The 21,553-nt window shown below is 43.1% G+C and overlaps 1 protein-coding gene across 2 annotated transcripts in view; it reads right to left on the reverse strand.

Annotated features, from left to right (window-relative positions):
- SNAP91 (synaptosome associated protein 91) overlaps positions 1-21,553 on the reverse strand; it is a 108,811-nt gene that overhangs the window by 21,035 nt on the left and 66,223 nt on the right. Inside the window, exons 11-18 of one of the 2 annotated variants that reach the window (XM_084827018.1) lie at positions 19,057-19,166; positions 16,573-16,676; positions 11,652-11,666; positions 11,313-11,480; positions 4,971-5,078; positions 4,129-4,404; positions 3,833-3,913; positions 3,604-3,675 (exon numbers count right to left, since the gene is read on the reverse strand). In XM_084827018.1, coding sequence (XP_084683144.1) covers positions 3,604-3,675; positions 3,833-3,913; positions 4,129-4,404; positions 4,971-5,078; positions 11,313-11,480; positions 11,652-11,666; positions 16,573-16,676; positions 19,057-19,166 — 934 coding nt within the window. The remainder of the gene's footprint in view (positions 1-3,603; positions 3,676-3,832; positions 3,914-4,128; positions 4,405-4,970; positions 5,079-11,312; positions 11,481-11,651; positions 11,667-16,572; positions 16,677-19,056; positions 19,167-21,553) is intronic. The other variant, XM_084827017.1, reaches the window with a different exon arrangement.

Genomic DNA, 21,553 nt, shown 5'->3' on the forward strand with positions numbered 1-21,553 from the left:
GCGGGTGTTCGTGCGGGGCGGGAGCAGCAGCCGGTCTTTCGACCGGCTGCCGCCGCCATTCCAATAAAAGAAAAAAAACAAAAAACGCCCCCATGATAGGCTACATGACGATTAACGTAGCCTATCACGGCTAGATCTGCAAAGTCAGCCGTGATAGGCTACGTAAATCGACACGTAGCCTATCACGGGTGACTTTAAAAAAAAAAAGCGCGTACGGGTAATGGCGGCCCCCATAGGGAGCCGCCATTCCCGTTCCTTATTTGGTCGCTGTAGTCTACGTAAAGATTTACGTAGACTACGGTGACCAAATAAGGAACGTGAATGGCGGCTCCCTATGGGGGCCGCCATTAGTATACGCGCTTTTTTTTTTTAAGTCACCCGTGATAAGCTACGTGACAATTAACGTAGCCTATCACGGCTGACTTTGCAGATCTAGCCGTGATAGGCTACGTTAATCGTCACGTAGCCTATCACGGGGGCGTTTTTTTTTTTTTTTAACTTTGGAGTTCGTGGCCGGGCGAGGCGGGAAGCCTCCTCCCTGGCCTGAATTTCGGCCGGGCGAGGCGGGAAGCTTCCCCCCTGGCCTGAATTTCGGCCAGGCGAGGCGGGTAGCCTCCCCCCCCCCGGCCTGAACTTCGCGGGGGGAGCAGCGAAGTGCCTCCCCCCCACCGCGAACAAGCTTCGACGACAGGTAAGTGACTTTCGTCCACCCCTAGCTGCAGCTGCCTTCAGCTGCTGCTTGTGTGTGGGGCTTTCTGCCTTCAGTCTTGTCTTCAGTAAGTGAAAAGCATGCTCTATTGGGTTAAGATCAGGTGACTCACTTGGCCATTGAAGAACATCCCACTTCTTTGCCTGGAGAAACTCTTGGGTAGCTTTTGCTGTATGTTTTGGGTCATTATCCATCTGCAATATGAAGTGGCGTCCTATCAGTTTGGCAGCATTCGGCTGAATCTGAGCAGAAAGTATAGCCCTATACACTTCAGAATTCATCCTGCTGTTTTTATCAGCAGTCAGGTCATCAATACACACCAGTGACCCGGCTCCATTGGTAGCCATACATGCCCATGCCATAACACTGCCTCCACCATGTTTGACAGATGATGTGGTATGCTTTGGATCATGAGCTGCTCCTTTCCTTCTCCATACTTTTCTCTTCCCATCATTCTGGTACAAGTTAATCTTGGTTTCATCAGTACAAAGAATCTTCTTCCAGAACTGGGCAGGCTTTTTTAGGTGTTTGCTGGCAAAGGCTAATCTGGCCTTTCGGTTCTTGAGCGTTACCAGTGGTTTGCACCTTGTTGTGAAGCCTCTGTATTTACATTCATAAAGCCATCTCTTAACTGTAAATGTTGAAAATGACATGCCTCCCTCCTCAAGAGCGTTCTTGACCTGGCTAGATGTCGTGAAAGGGTTCCTCTTCACCATGAGCAGAATTCTGCAGAATTCATCCACTTTAGTTGTCTTCCGTGGTCTTCCAGGCCTTTTGCTGTGGCTGAGCTTGCCAGTTAATTCCTTCTTTTTCAGGATGTTCCAAACTGTTGTGTTGGCCACTCCCACTGTTTTTGCTATCTCTCTGATGGGTTTACTTTGTTTCCTCAGCCTAATGATGGCCTCCTTTACTCGCATGGACACCTCTTTGGACCTCATGTTGGGAGTTCCAGTGAACAGCTACCAAATGCAAATGTAACACTCAGAACCACCTCCAGGCCTTTTCTCTGCTTGATTGGTCATGGGGCACCCAGGAAACAGGCCACACCTGGCCATGCAGCTGCTTGTCAGCCATTCGTTCCATTACTTATAAGCCACCAACAATGGGGGGGGGGGTGTATGCCACTGGCTGTCCTTCCTGAATGGGTAGTGCCCCACTTTTGTCAAACCCCTTGAATTACAGCTGAAAGTCTTCCCTTCGCTCCCATCTGGGTGCGTTTCCTTTCAACTTCAATGTGGTGGTGTACAGAGGCCAACTGCCAAAACAGTTATCCTTGTTCCAATATTTCTGGCCCTGACTATAAGTGGAAGGACACAAAGTTAGGGGTGGGGCCAGCATTGCAGACCCACTCCCTTTTAGTCACATGAAGCTCCTTCACAGAAAGAATATGTGAAGGGACCTTTAGGTTCAGTTAACACTGCTTGATTCCATGATCAATTCTGCTGCCTAAGCTGCAGTTTTTTCTCAAGTTCTAAGCAAGCTCAATCTTCACTTCTGGCATAACAGGTATCTCTGGTGGGGTGGAAGGAGAAAATAGCTTACAGATCTACAGTGAAGTGTCAGAGATAAGGGCAATATCCAACAGGGCCACTGCGCTTACATAACCCGATGCAGTGCTAATGTAAGAGATATCTAGAGCAACACCAATAGTGTCAGGCAGCTCAGGAAACCCGTTATGTCAGCTTATGCAGTTGGCATTGTGCTAACACTACAGCAATTGCGTGAGGGCGGCAGCCCCATTCAATATTGCCCAGTATTTGTAAACTGTCCAGGACCTACAGTAGAAGAGCAGTTTCTCTAGCTGACTAATGAACAAGACATTAAATAAGATTTGGACATCTTTCTCTCTGCCAAGTGTTGTCCAGAGCATGGACAGAGAAGAGCAAAAGGTAGTGGTGGAAAGATTCATGCTCCCAGCCAGAGCCCTACTGAACTCTGGTTGTTAGAATGCGGAAACTCATCCCGGCTTGATCTCTCCTGGTTTTAACATACCGTTCTTTAAAAAAAAAAAAAAAAAAGCACTATAGTTGTACTGAGGAAGCAGATTAAAAACAGCTTGTGCTGAGGTAATAAATAAATATGACACTGCACACCATCAAACAGCCCTAATTTTCCAGCACAAGCCAAACAAAAACAAAAACAAAACTTGTATGTGGAACCTGCAAACTGAACAATGGTGGTACTAACTAACATCAAGATAAATGCTACATTTGTGACCAATTCAAACAAGATTTCTAGACTTGGCATAAATCTACATGCTGCTGGGAGAAGGAAGGGTGTGTGAACTTGCCCAAGACACATCTTGCGATAGTGGCTCGTGTTATCTGCTCTCTGACCCCAAAAGTACTTTTATTCTCAGGACTCAGGAGCAATTTGCATATGCAAGTCCTTCCAAAAACTTCTCCATATTTATTAAGTCATATCACTATTACTTTAATTGCTTTCACAGAACAGTGTGGTCTTAAGCATGCTCACTCCAAAAGTCCTACTGAGTTCTAAGTCTCTAGCGAGTCTGCTTAGGATCGCTGCTTTGGGTTTTCCTTACAAACATCTTTGCCTTTGCTCTCTTATAGGCTGAGTAGCTCTCATCACACCTATTATACACATAATAACCTTGCCCAACACCACAGAGTGACCATGGCATGAGGTAGGACTGACCCACAATGGGACCAGCTGGAAATAACCTTCTGAGTCCTCCAGTGAACTTTACTGTGAGAATTGGCTCAAACTTAGAAGAAAGTTATACATGAGAGATATTTAAGAGATGAACTCAATATTGACACTGATAAAAAAGGTGTTGTCAAAATCTTCAGCAGGATAGTATTTAAACATATTTTGGAAGGGTTATGATAAATCACATGGGAAAACAATGATGACTAATAACAAGCACTCACCAGATAAGAGATCACCAGTGAGAGAACTCTCAGGTACAGGAGAAGCTCCAGTTGGTGGAGAAGAAAAAGCATCTTCCAGAAATCAAAGAAAAATGAAGCAGAAAATAAGTGAAGATTGGAGACAGAGAAAGATGTTTACACTTCACAAAAAACACAAATCAACCAGAAAAGCAGTTAGAAGAGGAAGGAGTTTGGGTTATTAAGGGAAAGGAAAGTACTCTTTTTTTACCTGTACCAAACAGGTCTATGCTAGGAGTAGCATCTGGCTTAGGAGCTGCAGGGACATCAGCAGGTGCAGACTCAAACAAATCTAAGATCAAGAACATATATGTCTTTAACTCATTTCTAGCAGACAAGGCTTGGCAGTTTTTGCAGCTCCAACCAGGAGATTTTGTTTCCTTCCAAGTGTAATTGTCACATACAGTATACATGCAAAAGATTATTTGCATATGCTGTACATCTGAGTTCAATTCACCCGGGAACATTTTTTCAATTAAAAAAAGAAAAGAGGTAAAAACCATTTACCACCAAAGATATCTAGAGCAGGAGGAGGAGCAGAGGTGGTGATAGTAGTGGCAGTAGCAGACGTGGTAGCAGTAGTGGTAGTGGCAGTAGTAGTAGCAGTTGTAGCAGGGGCTGGAGGGGCCACGACAGCAGCTGGAGTAGGAGTAGTTGCGGGAACTGGAGTGGCTGCACTAGTTGTAGGGGTAACTACAGGAACGCTGGTCTCGGTGGGCTTCATAGCAAAGAGGTCCAGCTCTGGTGCAGCCTCTGCACTGCCTTCTGATGGGGCAAAGGGGTCTTGTAAAAAGGAAAGGGCAGAATATATACATAGGATCAGTAGGGAAGGAGATTGGGAGAAACCACACACAGTGTGGATTAAAACCGTACACACAGATATAGTAAAATTATGCATACACACAAAACAGAAACACATAGACTGATAGCTAATCTCATTCTCTGGCACTTCTACTAATGGATTAAAAATATACAGCTCTTTTCTCTCCCCTAAAGCAAGGTGTATTGTTAGATTGAGGAAAAGGCTTCTGAAGTTTTAGCAGTCCCATTATAAGAGCAAGGAAAGCAATTGTAGTAAAATCCCACCAACTAACATGCAACTTTCAGCATTGTTAGCAACTTTCAGTAAAAAAAAAAAAAAAAGGCTTCAGTGGGAAAAGTTAATAACATTTTCCTAACGCATGCTCTGGTGTCTAAATATTTTGGGGTTTTCTTGACAGATTAGAATTACTGCCCAAATACCTGGGAGGAAATATTAAGAAGAAAAGACAAATATACTGCCATGTAGTTTATTTTAATTAGTACAACACACACAACAATGACAGACTAGCTAACGAGATGGAACCCACCATTTCCTGAACATGCATCAAGAGCCGCGGCTACCGGGGTTGGGGTAGCTGGTACTGCTGCCCCTTCGGGTGCTGCAGGGGCTTCACCAGGAGAAGCTGCAAAGGCATCTTGAGTGCAGTTTTAGGAACAGAAAAATTAAGAAGAACAAAAAAATAAGAAAATATAGTAAAAGAACTAGGTTAAATGGCATACAAGATTCCCTTATACAAATTGAAGGGTGGTGTGTTCTGGGTTTTGTTTGCATGTTTTTTTGTTGTTGTTTGCAGACATCAACCATTTTTAAACTAATATAATCGTGTTTATTTAACCAACTTAGTTATGCGAGGTGAAGATTACAGTGATGACAGCCTGCAGTACAGGCAAAATATGCAGCATAGAAAATGGTGTTAATATGCTCATTGTATAAGGGTTCTGAACAGCATGCTTATATAACATCCAAAGAAAAGGAAAAAAACCAAACTAATGAGCTTCTTATAAACCGCTTGCAATTAGGACATAAATATTTTCCTGTTGTGTCAAACCCTCTCACACATATCTAAAAAGTAACTCTATGATTTGGGCATTTCCTAAGATTCATGAACTAAATCTAGCCAACAGACTTCAACTATTCATACTATAATCACAACTGTTCCTGAGTTCAGAGCAATCAGAACGGAGACACTTATGCCCACTTGTGCTGAACATTCTGGCAACATTACATTATTTATGCTAATATCCCCACAGTTGACAGCCTGGTCCATAAGGAGATAAATTACTATACTAAATTACAAATTATCTCCCTAGGGAGATACATTGTCTCCCTAAGGAGACAATACACCAGGCATACAGCATCTGCTTTTGTAATTTTAAGAACATTCTGAGTTACTAGGTTTGAGTTATGTAACCCTAACCAGTCTGACACCCTTTTCTCTCATATTACTACCTAACAGACAAACACAGTATGGGCTCGTTTGGTGTCTGCTAAGGGTGTCTTTGTACAATGATGAAAATTACTCTCAAGAACTTTTCACAATCATACCCTGGGCATCAATCAGAAATAGTGCAAGAACTTCTAGGCCAGGCTGGCTTGCATTAGCAGGATTAAGCTGATTTGGCAGGGGTGGGCAACTTGTGGCCCTCCAGATGTTTTGGCCTACAACTCCCATCAGCCCTAACCATTGGCTGTGCAGGCTAGGACTGATGGAAGTTGTGGGTCAAAACATCTGGAGGGCTGCCCACAAGTTGCCCACCTCTGTGATACAGGGTCCTTGATGTCTATGGCATTTTATGGTTTGTACTTGGTGAGATTAAGGAAAACCCCATTACTTAATTATTAGTATTTCCTCAGCTTCCCAGGATACAATGGGATAAATCTTTCATAGGAAAGCCAAGTGTGCTGTTAGCAGGACAAATATTGAATCTGCAATAGACACTCTCTCTGTGTGTGTACATCACACTGATGCATTGTTTAGAGCAAGGGTAGACAACATGGTGCCCGCCAAGATGCCCTATCCCCTCCACTATTTTTTTTCCCCATTAACACATTTTCTTACTGGCAGCTGGGACTGCTGTGGAATAGCTTTCTGTTGGTGCTAAAAACTGTGGGTTCAAAGGAATTGTACAGTGTGTTGGAGCTTGGACCCCACTTCTGCCTTGTACTCAGCCTTTGGGGTAGGTCGTCATTTGCCACACCTCCCACTGCACCCATTTTGTGGTCCTGCCCAGGCCAGTTTTTCAAATTGTCAAATGTGCCCACGGACCAAAAAGCTCCTGGTCTGGAGGATCCTTGTCAGTGATGCTACATCCTTTCTAGTTACTCATTTCATGTGTGGCAGTGGTAGTGTGTAGAGACAAGTTGCACTGTCTATACAGCCTTTGTAAGCAACACCATTGCTGCTGCCATACAGAATGAATGATGGGGGGCAGGAGGGGTGTCTCATTTTCAACTCTTTTCAATTTAATTGTATAAATTGATGGCTGAGGTTCCATGATCCTACTGATTTGGCAAGTCTATAGATTAGCATACCGAGGCAGAACTTTGCACGGATGCCCAGGTAATCCAGTTTTACATATCCATGCCAATTTGGACTGACCTTGGATTTCAAATCACTAAAGGCAATCCTATGCATTTTGAGACAGAAAAAAAGTCCTACAACTCCCAGCATTCCCCAGAATGCTGGGAGTTGTAGGATTTTTTTTATTGCCTAAAGCAGCTTCAATGTTTGTCCCACTAGCAGCACATTTGGCTTTCATAAGGAAGATTTATCTTGTTGCAGCCTGGAAAGCTGGAGAAATCATAATAATTAAGTAATGTTTTTTTAAACCTCAAAGTACAAATCATAAAATGCCATAGACATCAAGGACCCCATATCACAGGGCTGGGAAAGTTGTGACCCTCTAGATGCATAGGACTGTGCCCTAATTTAAGTCCCTCCCGTCACTGACTTGGAAGAAAGATTCCATCATCATTTCTATACTGCTCCACAGCTGAAGCTCTCTGGGCAGTTTACAAAGGTTAAAAACATAAAAAATACAGTATGTGAAATTTAAAAACATAAAAAATTAAAACTTTAATATAAGGTTAGTTGTTCAATAAATGTAACTAAAGACTGATAGCAGCAGCAGTAATTAGTGATTTTACTAATACTTAATAAAGCTTTTGAAAAATAAAGTATTTTGTGTGTGTGGTGGGGTTAGGAATAGGCAATTTATTTTATTTTTCAGTCCTTTTTGACTGAATATTTAAAGTTAGTGCTCCCAAGTGGTAGGTCTAATGGCTGAGGATATATATTGATAAATACCAGCATTTGAAAACAAGTTTGAGAATTTATAAAAAGAAACTGGCACAAAAAAGATGGTCAAATTGTGAATTGTGAATTCCTCAATTAAAATCTGAAACACGGCTTCAATAACTCCTCTGCTACCCCCCACCCCCCCAGTAAATGATTCAAGTCAACTCTAAATTCCAAAGACCAATCTGTCAAACAACAGGGGGACTGGGGGGAGATATATATGATCCCTTAGATTCTAACACTAATGTTTTTGCAACAAGCTACAATATTTTTGGCACTGTTCTTTACACAATTGTTTCACTCTGCAATTCACACCCCTAAAATACTGCTCAAGAGCCAATAGCCACTTCCTACACCACTCGGGACGGTAAAAGGAGGACAAGTGACCCCTGTCTGCTCATTACAGGAAGCCAGCCACAGCAACAGGTCACACTCACTTACTGAGCAAGTTCAGATGTAATACTAAACCATAGTTTAATGCTATGTGAACAAGCCTGTGCAATACTGAGCGCAATCCCATCCTCACTCCTCTTCTGGGAAGTGTCAGGAGGAGATTGGACATAGCTACTTCTGGGTTTAAACCAAGGGTGGGGAACCTTCATTGGCCTGAGGGTCAAACTGACGCCAGGGTGGGAGTCGCACACCAGCAGTGGGCAGGATACTAGGCCAAAGTGGAGAGGGCCACTGCCCCAAAGTGAGAAGCCAGTGACATGTGTCCCCCAACATACACCCCACCCACATCACTCTCACACATACACACATCTTTCCCAGACCCCCTCTCTCTTAGCTGATTCCATGCAGATCAGCTGAGGAGAGGGGCATTTCTCATCTCCCTTTGTCAGCACTGAGCATGGAAAAGCTCTCATCTCTGATCAGCAGCTGATCAGAGGTAAAAGCTTTTCTCTGCTCAGAGCTGAGAAATGCTAGATTTTCTAGAGACAGAAAATATGCCAGTCTCTAAATAGCCCTACAACAATGAAGGAGAAAGCAGCAGCAGCAGGGCCTGGGGAAGACGCTGGGTGATGGTGGATGGGGAGCCACTATGGTCTCCATAGTGACCATAGGCCAGAGATTCTCCACGCTTGGATTAAATGAACTGTGATTTATCACTATATCTGCCAAACAGAAACTGTGTTTAAAGTAAGGTTTATTGATACTATCCAAGGTCAATCCATGGTTTCAGATCCTGACTTGGTTGAATAAACCATAGTTTAAACTAAGTTCCCGGTTCAGAAATAAATGACAAACTTGGGTCAGTTTAAATGAGAATGCAGGTACTTCCAATCTCCTTCATCAGAGAAGGAGAGAGGAGAGCACTCAAGCTAGCTGCTCTTGCATGATGTTATGGTGAATATTTTTGGACTGCCCTTCTGCTTGAGGGATGTTCAAGGCAATGTACAATAAAAATAAGAGTAAGTGTTATCTCCAAACCACAGCACTCTGTGCTGGTCTTCAACAGTCTGTTGACTGGTGGTGGTGGAGAAATATACACTGAAGCTCCCTTGTAGTCTGTGGTGAAGGGCTCCGAACCACTGGAATAACATTTGCGATTCTTGCACTTCATGCCACTGGGACATGCCCACATTAAAGAAGGAAGGGGGGGAAAGGAGAAAAAAAATTAGATCCAGATTGGGTTGCCAGATTGCTATCTAGAAAATCCTGTCTCTGCATTGTCCTACAGCAATGAAGGAGGAAGCTGCTGTAGCTGTTCTCACCTTCCCCCTCATGGTACCGTCACCCACTGCCCACTGCATATAGATGCACTGCAGTACTAGAGTTCTGTTTGCTCCAGCAATTGAGAGAGGAGGGTGGCAAAAAGACTTGAGGAGAAGAGGACAAACTGAAGAGGTCATGACTGCAGAGACTTTAAAGAGGCAAAGAAGTTTTGAGTTGCAACTTGGCAACCCTTGTTCTGCATACCATGCAACCCCACGTGAAAGAAAAATGTTGTAAGTAATTATCTCCAAACACAGAAAGCTTTACATGCTGTCAACTTAAGATACAGGCAATTTCATGTTAAAAATCTACATCTCGACACACAAAAATATTGATGCCAGCTATTCTAAAAAGCTCATGTTGACATGCATCTGAACCGCAACAGAACAAGTTAAAGCTGGTTTTAGATCTACTGAAGAGCAAAACAACAAGAGAAGAGCATCAGGAAATGGAGTCCGCCAAGTTCTCATTGTGCTAACGTTGCGTATTCTCATAAATGAAGTGTTTTGAGTAGCTGCTTGTTTTTTTAGTTAACACAATACAGCAAACTGTATGGCAGTTGTCCAGTAATTGTTTGAGAACATTTCAATTTCAAAAATTCTACTTTGATAAGGTAAACGGGGAACTTTATTTTAAAGCCACATGAAAATACTGGAGTAGACTCTGAAAAGGGTATACAATTTCACAGCTATTCTATAGGTCACATTTTGCTTACCTGAGAAATCTCTTGATCAGTTGCATGTTCCATGTGCAATATGCTTTGGGGGGAGGGGTAATAGTTTCTCCTGAAAACTTTATTTTTAGTAAAATAATACTATACCATGGAAAAGAGCCAGTGTGGTGTAGTGGTGAGAGTGTTGGACTAGGAGCTGGGAGATCCGGGTTCTAGTCCCCACTCGGCCATGGAAGCTCACTGGGTGACTTTGGGCCAGCCACAGACTCTCAGCCCAACCCACCTCACAGGGTTGTTGTTGTGAGGATAAAAGGGAGAGGAGGAGGATAATGTAAGCCACCTTGGGTTCTTTGCAAGAGGAAAAAAGGCGGGGTATAAATGCAATAAATAAATAAATAAATAAAATAAAAATAGCTTAACAAAATGGGGCAAAGAGGATGGCTGAGCCTCTCTCTTGTCTCGCTTCATTGGCCTTTGGGATATTGCAACGGAGGGCCACGCCAGCTATACCTCCACTGTCTGCACTGCAAGCACGTTCACTGGAAAACCTTACAAGAAGTGGCATCAGGATCAGGGAGTGCTCACTGGGAGTCCCAGTACAGGGAAATCCTGCGCAATACTCACCATCGTAATACTGCAACCAGCTGCAGTGTGTCATACTCCAACAAGGCACATTCTAGTTCCCCTTATCTACTCAAGCCTCAGACCTGCTTCAATATGGCACAGCTGCTACATTTTGGCTGCCAGTGGGAGCTTCCCTCATGTGTCAAACAGCAGCTTCAGAGGTGGACTGAATTGGTCAGGAACACTACAGCAGAAGGGGTTAAATCCCCCTTCCCCATGGTCCCTTAACCAGATCTGCTCCCTCGTGGCTATATGCAGATTTTTGTACAATTTAATACAACACAGTTATCATCATGTGTAGTTCGGCCCACACAGTGTTTCCCTGGGAACCACTCCAGGAGCAGCCCCACCCCTGCATAACTTAACATACGAATTGGTCTCTACTCAAACTTCCAGGTATAATAAAAATTACGTTTGATCAACTGTGTAAGCGAAGCAATGAAAGTTAATGGATTTTAACAGTATTTTCTCCCCACTCCCTTTAACTATGTTAAGTTAAGGAACGAGGAGAGAGAGAGAGAGAGAGAACGAACACGAACCTAAGGGGCTAAACTAACCTCCAAAGAGATCCACTTCAGCAGCAGCAGCAGCAGTAACAGTTGCAGTTGGAGCAGAAGCAGTTGCTATTTCAGTGGTTGAAGCCGTAGGAGCTGGGGTGGGTTCTGGTGCAAATGGATCGGAAAGCTGTGGCTCAGAGGTAACACCGGAAAGTGCAGCCAAACTGTCTGCATGTGTCCACATATGAAGACCAAATGGAAACAGTGAGCAGAAGAGAGGGGGAGGGGAACCAAACTAACACTACATTACAAAAAAAGGTAAAGAGAGGCAGGCCTAGGCTAGTTGCATATTAAAAATTTTCAGTTGGAAGAACTGGTTAGAAATCAAGCATTACTCACCCTCTCCCAAGAGGTCTGCAACATTGTCCATTAGAAGATAGCAATGTAAAGAAATAAGAGAGTTAACAGAACTGGCACAGTCAACATGCATGCTATCCTGAAGCCATTCTCTGCTAATGTGGGGCTCTTTCAAATCAACAGGGTGTGCCTCTAATTCCAGATATGCCACAGGTACCATGCATGTTGTTTTATATGATGCAGTCTGCTTTCCTTTTCCAAAGACGTCTTAAGCGATGGAGACTTCTCTGAACCCACTTCTACTACAGCTTCATTCAAATGCAATGAATGAAAGAGTAACAGAAGTATAACCTTAAGTTATCCAAGTCTCCCCATTATCCACATTCACTGTCACTGCCTTCATGCATCTTCTTGTATCGAGTTACATAATAAAATGATTTTAAGTCTTCCTATAGGTGATCTTCTTCACCACTTAACTATTGTTCAGTCAGTTGTGAGTTTCCTCCAGTTAGGCATATATTTAAGGAAAAGACAACTCCAGCATTCAAACAGGAGCAATTGTGCTATTGCTGGGAAAATGAAACTTTCCTTCCAGCTACAGTGATTATAGCAGTTTGGAGAACTTTGTGAGCTATCATCATGCAAATCTTTTGGCACTTATTGGTTAGCAACTTTCCTCCTACATCTTTTAAAAGGATTTTAATGCACTTCACCATCAGAAGCAAATGTACCCTGGTCTTGGCTTTGGCACTCCAGAGCAGAAATGCTCTTTTATGCTTTATGAAGAGATGGAAACTACAATCCTAGCAAAACCCCATAACCTGCCCCTACAACAATTCTTTAATTTTTTAAAAAAAAATTGGTCTTGTTGGAAGACTACTTGTGTCCAGTGATGGAATCATGCCTCCATGTTTACCAAAATAAAACTACCTCCCATGCAGGAGGTATGTCCTTCCCGTTCATTCACCGTATGGGGAGGGGATATTGTTGGAGGAGGCTGGTGCAGATTTTAAACAGTTTTCTTCTTCTCATGTTTGGAAAGGCTCTTTAGACAACAATCAAGCAATTCAGATGCATGAGGATGTACTAAACAATTTTTGCCCTGTCTCACAGGGCCAAACTTATGATGGAGAAAGGCAAGAAATATGCAGGAACTATCTTTCATCAAACCTAGAAAGGGAGAAGACGTACGCTTTTGTTCCCCATGGCAGCACTTTTGCTACCATGACTGCAAATGGGTGAGATTCTCCCTTACATTTACCCTCCAGGGGGACCATATCAATAGAAGAAAACATACGGCTGATAACACCTGCCTTTTTCTCCCTCACACTGAGTACTGTAGAAGTTTACATCAGGTAGATGTACTGGAGTGCAGGAGAGACTATTCATTTGTTATCTAAAAGCAAGCATAATCATTGATTCATTCCTATTTCCTACTCTTCTTCTAGCTCGTTCTCAAAGATAAGAAAGGTTAACAAGATATCACAGCAGCGGGTGCTTCGTTGCCACAACTATGAGAAAAAAGTGAGAGGCTGTAGCATAGCTTAGAACTTAGCAAGTAGAACACAGCCCACCACCTATGCATTATTGTCTTCCAAGTGCTTTATACAAGTTCCTTTACCCTAGCTGCCATTAGACTTTTCTAGGCTGCTTCTTCCTGCTCACTCTCCAGACTCTGCTCTCACTTCAGACTCTGGCTGTTCCTCTCTTGCTCTAGCTGCAGCCTGGCCTTTCCGATTCTTGCTGTCTTGCTGTCTTTATATATCCTCCTCCCTCAAAACTTAAAATACTGCTTCAACCTGAAGAAATGAAATTTGAGTAGAGAAATGAAACTGACACCCAACTGGGGAAATAAAACTACTCCTCTCAGGGTTACCCCCTCCCAACAGAATACTCCAGGCCTCTAAGCCTGACCCTTTTTTCCTTTGCCTCTGTAGGCCTCAAACCTTCACAGGGGCACCTACCCCAGCCCCTGGTTCTCTCACGGCCCACCAACTACGTTGTGCAAACGGGCACCACTGCTTGTGTAATGGCGTTTTAGCGCTTCCATGGAAACGCTCATTTCTGGAAGGAGGCAGGTCGACAGATCTCACATAAGGGAGCTCTGCCAACCTGCCTCCTTCCGGAAATGAGCTTTTCATCTTGTTTCAGGGCTTTCTTTAGAAACTGATAAATCTCCCTTGAATAAGCAGTGGATCCCACTTGTGCAACAGAATTTACTTGTGGAAGGGAATTGGTGGGGCAGAAAAGAATCAGCAGGGGTGTACATGCCTGTTGGATTCTGCCCATCATTTCACTTTGGGTGCCCAAACACCTTGAATTGTAAGTTTCTCAGGGCAGGGACCTGTCCTCTTGTACTCAGTAAGCACTGTAGCAGCCATATCGGGGGTCAGACTAAGTAGCCTCATGCAGTCTCATGCTTCATGTTCTTGCTGAGCTCTTTCTCCCTTGAATATATTGTTGTAAGCTGACGAGACACAGGAATTCCTTATCTTGTCAAAGGTCATACAATTGTATATCTTGTTCTCTGCTGTTCTCTTCTGTTCTCTGCTTATCACAGCTACCCTATAACCCAGTTCTTGTATTATAAACAATGGTGCTAGGAGAAGAAATGTTGAGGACTGCAACCCCACATGGGAGGGAGAGGAGGAGCCGTTTCCTATGTGTCACAGTATCTATAAAAACAATGTGCTGATGTAAATCGGGGCTTCTGGCTCTTTGGAAATGATTCCAGCCTTAAGCCCGCGCGTTAAATAAAGAATCTCTTTTTCCTTCACTCCGTGGTCTCTCTGACTCTGGGTTCTGCAACAGCACAATGCATGCTGACAATCGTAGTCATAATGGTAATGATGATGATGATGATAATGCCTTTAGCTTACAAGTAAGCTAAATTTCAATTTCTAAAGAAAACAATAGGAGCCACTTTCATATTTCAACATCCAAATGCTTGCTAGAAGTAAAACACAATGAAGAGTATTGTAGCACCTTAAAGACTAACACATTATTATGGCATAAGCTTTCATGGACTGGAGTCCATTTCATCAGATGCGCAGAGCCATGAGATGGATGGATTTTCCTCCTCCATGTGGCTGGTGCCTCTCATGGCTACCACTCTGGGAGTTGTTAACATGTTACTCTGAAGTGGGCTGTAGTCCATGAAAACTTACCCCATAATATATTATTAGTCTTTAAAAAGTTACTTCACTACTCTTAGTGGGTTTCACTGCAGACTAACACAGCTACCCCTCTAGAAGTTGTTAGAAGCAGTGTGAACAGAACTCAAACTGTGATTATGTAATTAAGCAAGACACCCCTCTAGCAATAACACCTCTAGTTGTATTATGAGCCTCTATCCACAAATACTATTTTTAAATGGTACCCAAAGTCTGCATTTGTTCTTGTTTTATGTTCCCACATATTCCAAGGTTTAATATTTTCAGTGCGTGCTAGAAAGTTTTCTGACTTCTGGCAGTTCTCCACTGTGGTTCCAGAGCACTGCATATTTAATGACAATTTAAGGGGTTCGAGTTTTAAATGTCACATTCCTTCTACAGAAGGAGAGAATTAAAGCCCAACATAGTTAGAGATATAGTGCTTTTGTTATGGGTAAGTCAAAAGTAAAACGAGAACACATTTCAGGACCAGCATTTTATTACTCTAATGGATATGCTGATTAGCAGAAATAGAGAACTACTTTGGATTTAACCACAGACTCATTTACTGCACACTTGCCGGAATGAAAGCTTTCAAAACATGTTTGTACATGGAACAGCATTCACAATTAAATAATGAAAATGGTAAACACAGATGATGAATTCAGCACTACTATTCTGCACTTAAAGTTTCCTGTAAATATACTAAATTTCAAAGTTTCATACGGATATTACTTTGTGAGATCCTTAATAGACTGTAGACCTAAGCGTACAAGTACTGCTGTAGAAAGCACTTATCTCAAATCGTGACCCTGTGTAAATTTTGAGATAACCTATTTGTTCTGTAAGTTATTCAAGTTGCAGAAAACACATCTAGCATTATAATCCTCTATAATTCACTTTGCCTTTTCTTGCCCATTTCCTTGTTCAGAATGCAAGACTGGAGACAAACGCCAGGAATATAACTCTGGCCTTGTGCTGCTTTTCCTCAGAGAGCACCAGAAGGATACTTCTCAGGAGCTGGTGAGGCGGTGGTAAACGGCTCTTCCCACTGAGCAACAACTGAATCAGAGGGGGCCCCTACAACCTTACCAGTGGGCACTGATGTGCTGAAGACAGGGCAGGTGAGATCTGCACTGTACACAGAGCAACTCTCACTGGTACCATGCCCAATGATAGCACATGTCACCCACTGGCATGGGTGAGCCCTGCCTCCATTCATCACTCACTAGTGGCAGTGGCCCTTTACTACCACCACCACTACAACGGCTACTGCTGGTATTTCCACATGCCATGAGATCAGTGTGGAACTGGTCACACACAGAAGCTTTGGAATTTTTTTTTTCATGATGTCATATCAAATTAGCAATCCTGTAATAGAAAGTGGCTGGTACTCATCGCAAAAGGTCAGAAAATTAAATGCTAAACATTGCTAAACAGATTAAATATTTAAGCCAACACCTTTGCATTGGCTAGTTCCAAGAAGGATTCTGTTACATGTAGAAATATAGCCAGGACCCCTTTCCTATATACACTGAAATCTCTCCTAGTAAACTGTGCTTAATTTTTCAGAACAATAGCTCAGGGTGGTTCATACTACTGCTGTTACATACCCCCTAAAAGATGAACTTATGCAGAAAGACTATAGGATGTCTATCACTAGCAAAAAAAAATTAGATTAACACAGGGAGGGAGGTGGATTGAGAGAGACAGAGAGAGAGAGAGAGAGAGAGAGAGAATATATAGTCAACATTCAGGTCTGGCATTTCTCTGAAAGGGGTTTTCAAAGTCTGAGATCAGAACGTTTTTACCTCCCCATGAAGTTGTCCCAGCAGGAGCTGCTGAAGTGGCTTGCGCAGTAGTAGATGTGAAGTCTGGCTGAAGATCTAGAAGATCACTGGAGGGTTTGGAAGCACTATTATGAAAACAAGACAGAAATGCCTTTGGGGGAAAAGCCACAGATATAATTGGAACTAGCCTGCAGAGAGTTAACAATAGACAGTAATGGTGCATTCAAGAACATAATCAGGAGGACATTTACAAGTATTGATGATGGTACAGCCCTATGTCCTAGGGCTCTGCAGCATTGCCGCTACAAGTACCACAGGCAAAATGGCTTTGTGGCACACCTGGACAAGGAGCAGGAGGGTTTGGGAGCCTGCTACTTTTCCTTCCCCGTGGGTTTCTCTATGACAAAGGAAGGAGAAGCGAATGGAGGATTACCTGGAGTTTTTCAAGAGGTTGGCTTTGGTGAGCTTTGGTCTGCGCAGGGTTCCACAAGCGAGTGCACCACACCAGTATAAGTTGCTTCACAGAACATACTTCGGGGGGGGGGGTTGGAGTGAATGTCACCTGACTAGCAGGCTGTTCAACCAATAACAGAGACTTCCCCCCACCCAGGCCCTCCCTTGCTTCTCTTTCGATAAAATCCTGGGAGGTTTCCTCCTGTGTCTTGACAGAAATCACTCTCCTCCCCCCTCATTAATTACTTCCTTAAAGCAACAATAATTACTTGAACACAGTGTTTGCCCTGCCTTGAACCTGACGAAGCTGTGAACAATCTCCTTCTCTCTCCCTCTCTGCATCCCTGCATTAATTACTTCCTTAAAGCAACAATCATTACCGGAACACAGTGTTCTCCCTGCCTTGAACCTGCTGAAGCTGTGAACAATCTCCTTCTTTCTCCCTCTCCGCCCCCACTGCATTAATTACTTACTTAAAACAACGTAACAGGAACACCATGTTCTCCCTGCCCTGCTTTGATCAAGTGAAGCTTCGAAACTTTGACATTAAGGCTGTTAAATGCGTTATTTCAATTCATTAGAATCTCAGTAACTGTCAGGGTGGACACTGAGCCCATAGAATCCCAGAGTAGTTCTGATTCTGAGGAAGAGCAGTCGCTCCTGGGAGAGGAGCACGCTCCTCTTTCCCAGGACCAACAGCTGACGGAGATTCCTCCCACCAGCATTCCTAGTTTAGTTAGCAGTCCAGGGAGTGACCAAGCACAGATAGCAGACTTGGTGGATGCGCGACGCAGACGCAGAGAGCGGCGCCAGATGGAGGGCGCGGAAAGGAGGCGAAGTGCCAGGTTGGCGCGCAAACAACGGCTGTGCCCAGAGGCTCCAAGGGAAAAGGGGAGGGACTCTCCCTAGTCCTTAAGTTCAGGGGTCTGCCAGTAATTCCCTTTCAAACGGGGACCAACTGTTCCAACTTAGGGCATAGGTACTGTGCTGCTCAGATCTAGTTGCAATCGGTATAGCTGTTAAGTTGTAAAAGAAGAATAAAGCTTTGAAAGGAATTCCTTTGTCTGTGTCTGGACTTGGCTACTGGTTTAGATAGAGAGAGACCTCCAAGGAGCCCTTGACAGCAACTTTGGGACTGTGCATTCCAGGAACAAGCCTCACTGACCATAATGGGAGTTACTTCTGAGTAGACACACATATGTTTGTGCTGGGAAGGAGGGAGGGAAAACAAAGGGATGGGAAACCAGCCCACTTTCTAACCCGATGCTGCTCAGGATCAAAGGTGCGAAGTAGTTACTTCTGAATGGCAATAAACCAAACAATGGAGAATTGCAGCATCAAGATCGTGCTTTACGGCCTTTAGGGAATTAGTGCTTTAAAATGTGCTATTTTGATTGAGGGGAATCTCTGTAAATTCTGAAGTGCACATTCAGGGGACAAGTGTCATTGATCACAATGGGAGTTACTTCTGAGTAGATACACATATGTTTATGTTGGGAAACACAGGGATAGGAAACACAGGGACAGAAAGCACCCCTTGACCAGGGTCACAGTGAAAAGCACGCCCCTGGGCAGGGCTAGCATACCCGAGGTCAGTACGGGGGTTGGGGCACACAACAACTATATCATGGAGAGCCCGACTTAAAGAAAAGAATCAGACTATAAGCAGTCTCAAGAAATCCTTTTTTTCTGTGATAAGGTCTGGGGTGGCTGCGGGATGGTCATGACATCATGTATCCCTAACGGCCTCCAAACACAGCCAGCTCAGAGTAAATTGCTGGGGGAGACACCCCCCGTCTGCCTCTCCTGCCTGATGAGACTAGAAGAGGCATGGGGGCACTACATGTCTGCATTAAAGTTGGTCATACTCATACTTGGGATTTGATCTGTGATACCTTTGCAATAGAAGTTGTCCACTACCACCTGGGAGGTTTAACATCGTCTTTCAGAAGGTATGAAAGAGGGGTATTATAATATCTTCAGACAAAGCAATTTTCCATATACTCTCTAAATCCAGTACTTTTAAAGTATTTTATTTACTGCCAAACTAACCTGACTGGAGCTGCTGTAGAAGATGTTGCAAAGAGATCAACCGGAGGAGATGTATCAATACTTTTTGCTGGGGTGGAGTTTGGAGATGTAACAGTCGTTGCTGGAGAAGACTGGACAAGAAGAATTCATAAATACACAGCACACAAAGCAGATCTTCTTTATTTTTCAGTAGCTGCTACGTTAAGCATTTCTAGTATTTTCCCATACAGGGGTTATTTTTTTTTTTTAAGTTTCCCCATAAAAAGTTAAGTATCTAAAAGGTTCACCTACCCTGCAGTTAATAGATCTCTCTTCTTGAAGATAATTTTGGTGCTTAATAGGGTCTTCCCCCCACCCCACCCATTTTCTAAATACAAGCATTACATATGTTAAATCCTATTTAAAGGCTATATTTTTAATATGAAATACTGCACATGGACACAGGTAAGTTGTTCCTTACTCCTGCCTTTCAAAAATTTACAAGGATGAAGGTTTGGAATCCGAGTCATTAAATACCCCTCTCAATATTTAAGGAGTAAAAAAATAGAGAAAACAGTTAAGTTCAATGGTCAAACAAGATGAGACAGTGGTAGGCTTATTTGTCAGAATCATGTCATTGCCAATTTCTAATGAAGCAGGGATGGGGGGAAATTTAAAGTTCAGTACAGGCAGGTGGGAGGGTGCGGTGCTGGCAGGCAGGGGCGGGGAGACAAGGGTGTTCAGGACCTCTCTCTAACTGACCCATGCTATTTTTTTAAATCACCCCAAGCCCATTTTATAGCACTTTTCAGCACAACCTGCAATCTGATACATTAGTTGTGTCACCATTAATATCTAGTTTGCCACACTCAAATGGGAGCGTTTTTTACCCCAAACTGCAGGCACAGGGTGGGTGGGTTCCCCAGTCTGGACCACAGTAGGGGGAAAAGCCTGCCTTGGCAATTTCTGAAAGAAAAATCATGCATACAAGGCCAAACTATGTGATTAGTGGAACGTGCCGTATTTTTACCAATATATTCCAAAGCTGCTGAATAACCTTGTAGGTATGAAACTCTTAATTGATTTGGCTAGCCCATAAAGAACACAAGGAGATAAAGAGTTACTGTATTAATAGCAAGTTAAAAGGCTACTCCGAGATACTCCCCTTAATTTTAGGTCTCTAGCTCACAGCAGCTTGATTTTATCTAGGGATCAATGGCTAAGCACGATCTCAGATTTCCTTGCCATGAGAGAAACTGGCATCCTGCCAACATCCACCTTGGAAAAGATCCCATCAGTATATATTTAAAGCAAGGGTGTTTCTCCGTCAAAAGAGTGTTAAAGGCATTCCCCCCTTCCTGTCACTGGCCAAGTTTTTTTTTTTAAACCTGCATATGCCCCAACCTAGAGTCAACTTGTACAGGATAGTGAAGTCCTGCTCCTTGAATACTAGATACCCTATATGAAGGCTTAAAAACTAGAACATTTTAAAGGACATTTTTATCATTTATTTTTTGCTATTCATTTTTTTAAAAGTTGAAAAATAATATACATTATCATTAATAACAATTACAATGATAATAATATATTTCTGCACACAAATTTGGATGGATCACTGCCTTGTTGTGGCGAAGGAGCTTGCATAACTCAGTGAAGCCATAAGCTATGCTGTGCAGGGCCACCCAAGACCGACAGGTGATGGCGGAGAGTTCTGACAAAATGTGGTCCACTGGAGAAGGAAATGGCAACCCACTCCAGTATTCTTGCCAAGAAAACCCCATGCAACGTATCACAAGGCTAAAAGAGATGATGCCAGAAGATGAGCCCCTCAGGTCGGAAGGTGTCCAATATACTACTGGGGAAGAGCAGAGGGAATTTCCAAGTAGCGCCAGAAAGAGTGAAGCAGCTGGGCCAAAGCCAAAAGGACACTCAGCTGTGGATGTGTCTGGTGGTGAAAAGAAAATCCAATGCTGTAAAGAACAATATTGTTTAGGAACCTGGAAGGTAAGATCAATGAATCAAGGTAAGCTGGAGGTGGTCAAACATGAGATGGCAAGATTGAACATTGACATCTTGGGAATCAGCAAACTAAAATGGACAAGCATGGGCAAATTTAATTCAGGTGACCATCATATCGACTACTGTGGGCAAGAATCCCTTAGAAGAAATGGAATAGCACTCATAGTCAACAAAAGTCAACAAAAGTCATAGTTTGTTGACTATGAGTGTCAACAAAAGAGTGTTTTGTTGACACTCATAGTCAACAAAAACTCTACACATGGACATCACCAGATGGTCAATATCGAAATCAGATTGATTATGTCCATTGCAGCCAAAGATGGAGAAGCTCTATACAGCCAGTAAAAACAAGACCTGGAGCTGACTGTGGCTCAGATCATGAGCTGCTTCTTGCAAAATTTCAGCTTACATCGAAGAACGTAGGGAAAACCACTAAACCATTCAGGTATGACCTAAATCATATCCCTTATGAATATACAGTGGAGGTGATGAACAGATTTAAGGGATTAGACCCGATAGA

Source organism: Heloderma suspectum, chromosome 1, assembly GCF_057233095.1.
Source record: "Heloderma suspectum isolate Gila_16-S chromosome 1, 16-S_ref, whole genome shotgun sequence".
NCBI lineage: Eukaryota > Metazoa > Chordata > Lepidosauria > Squamata > Helodermatidae > Heloderma > Heloderma suspectum.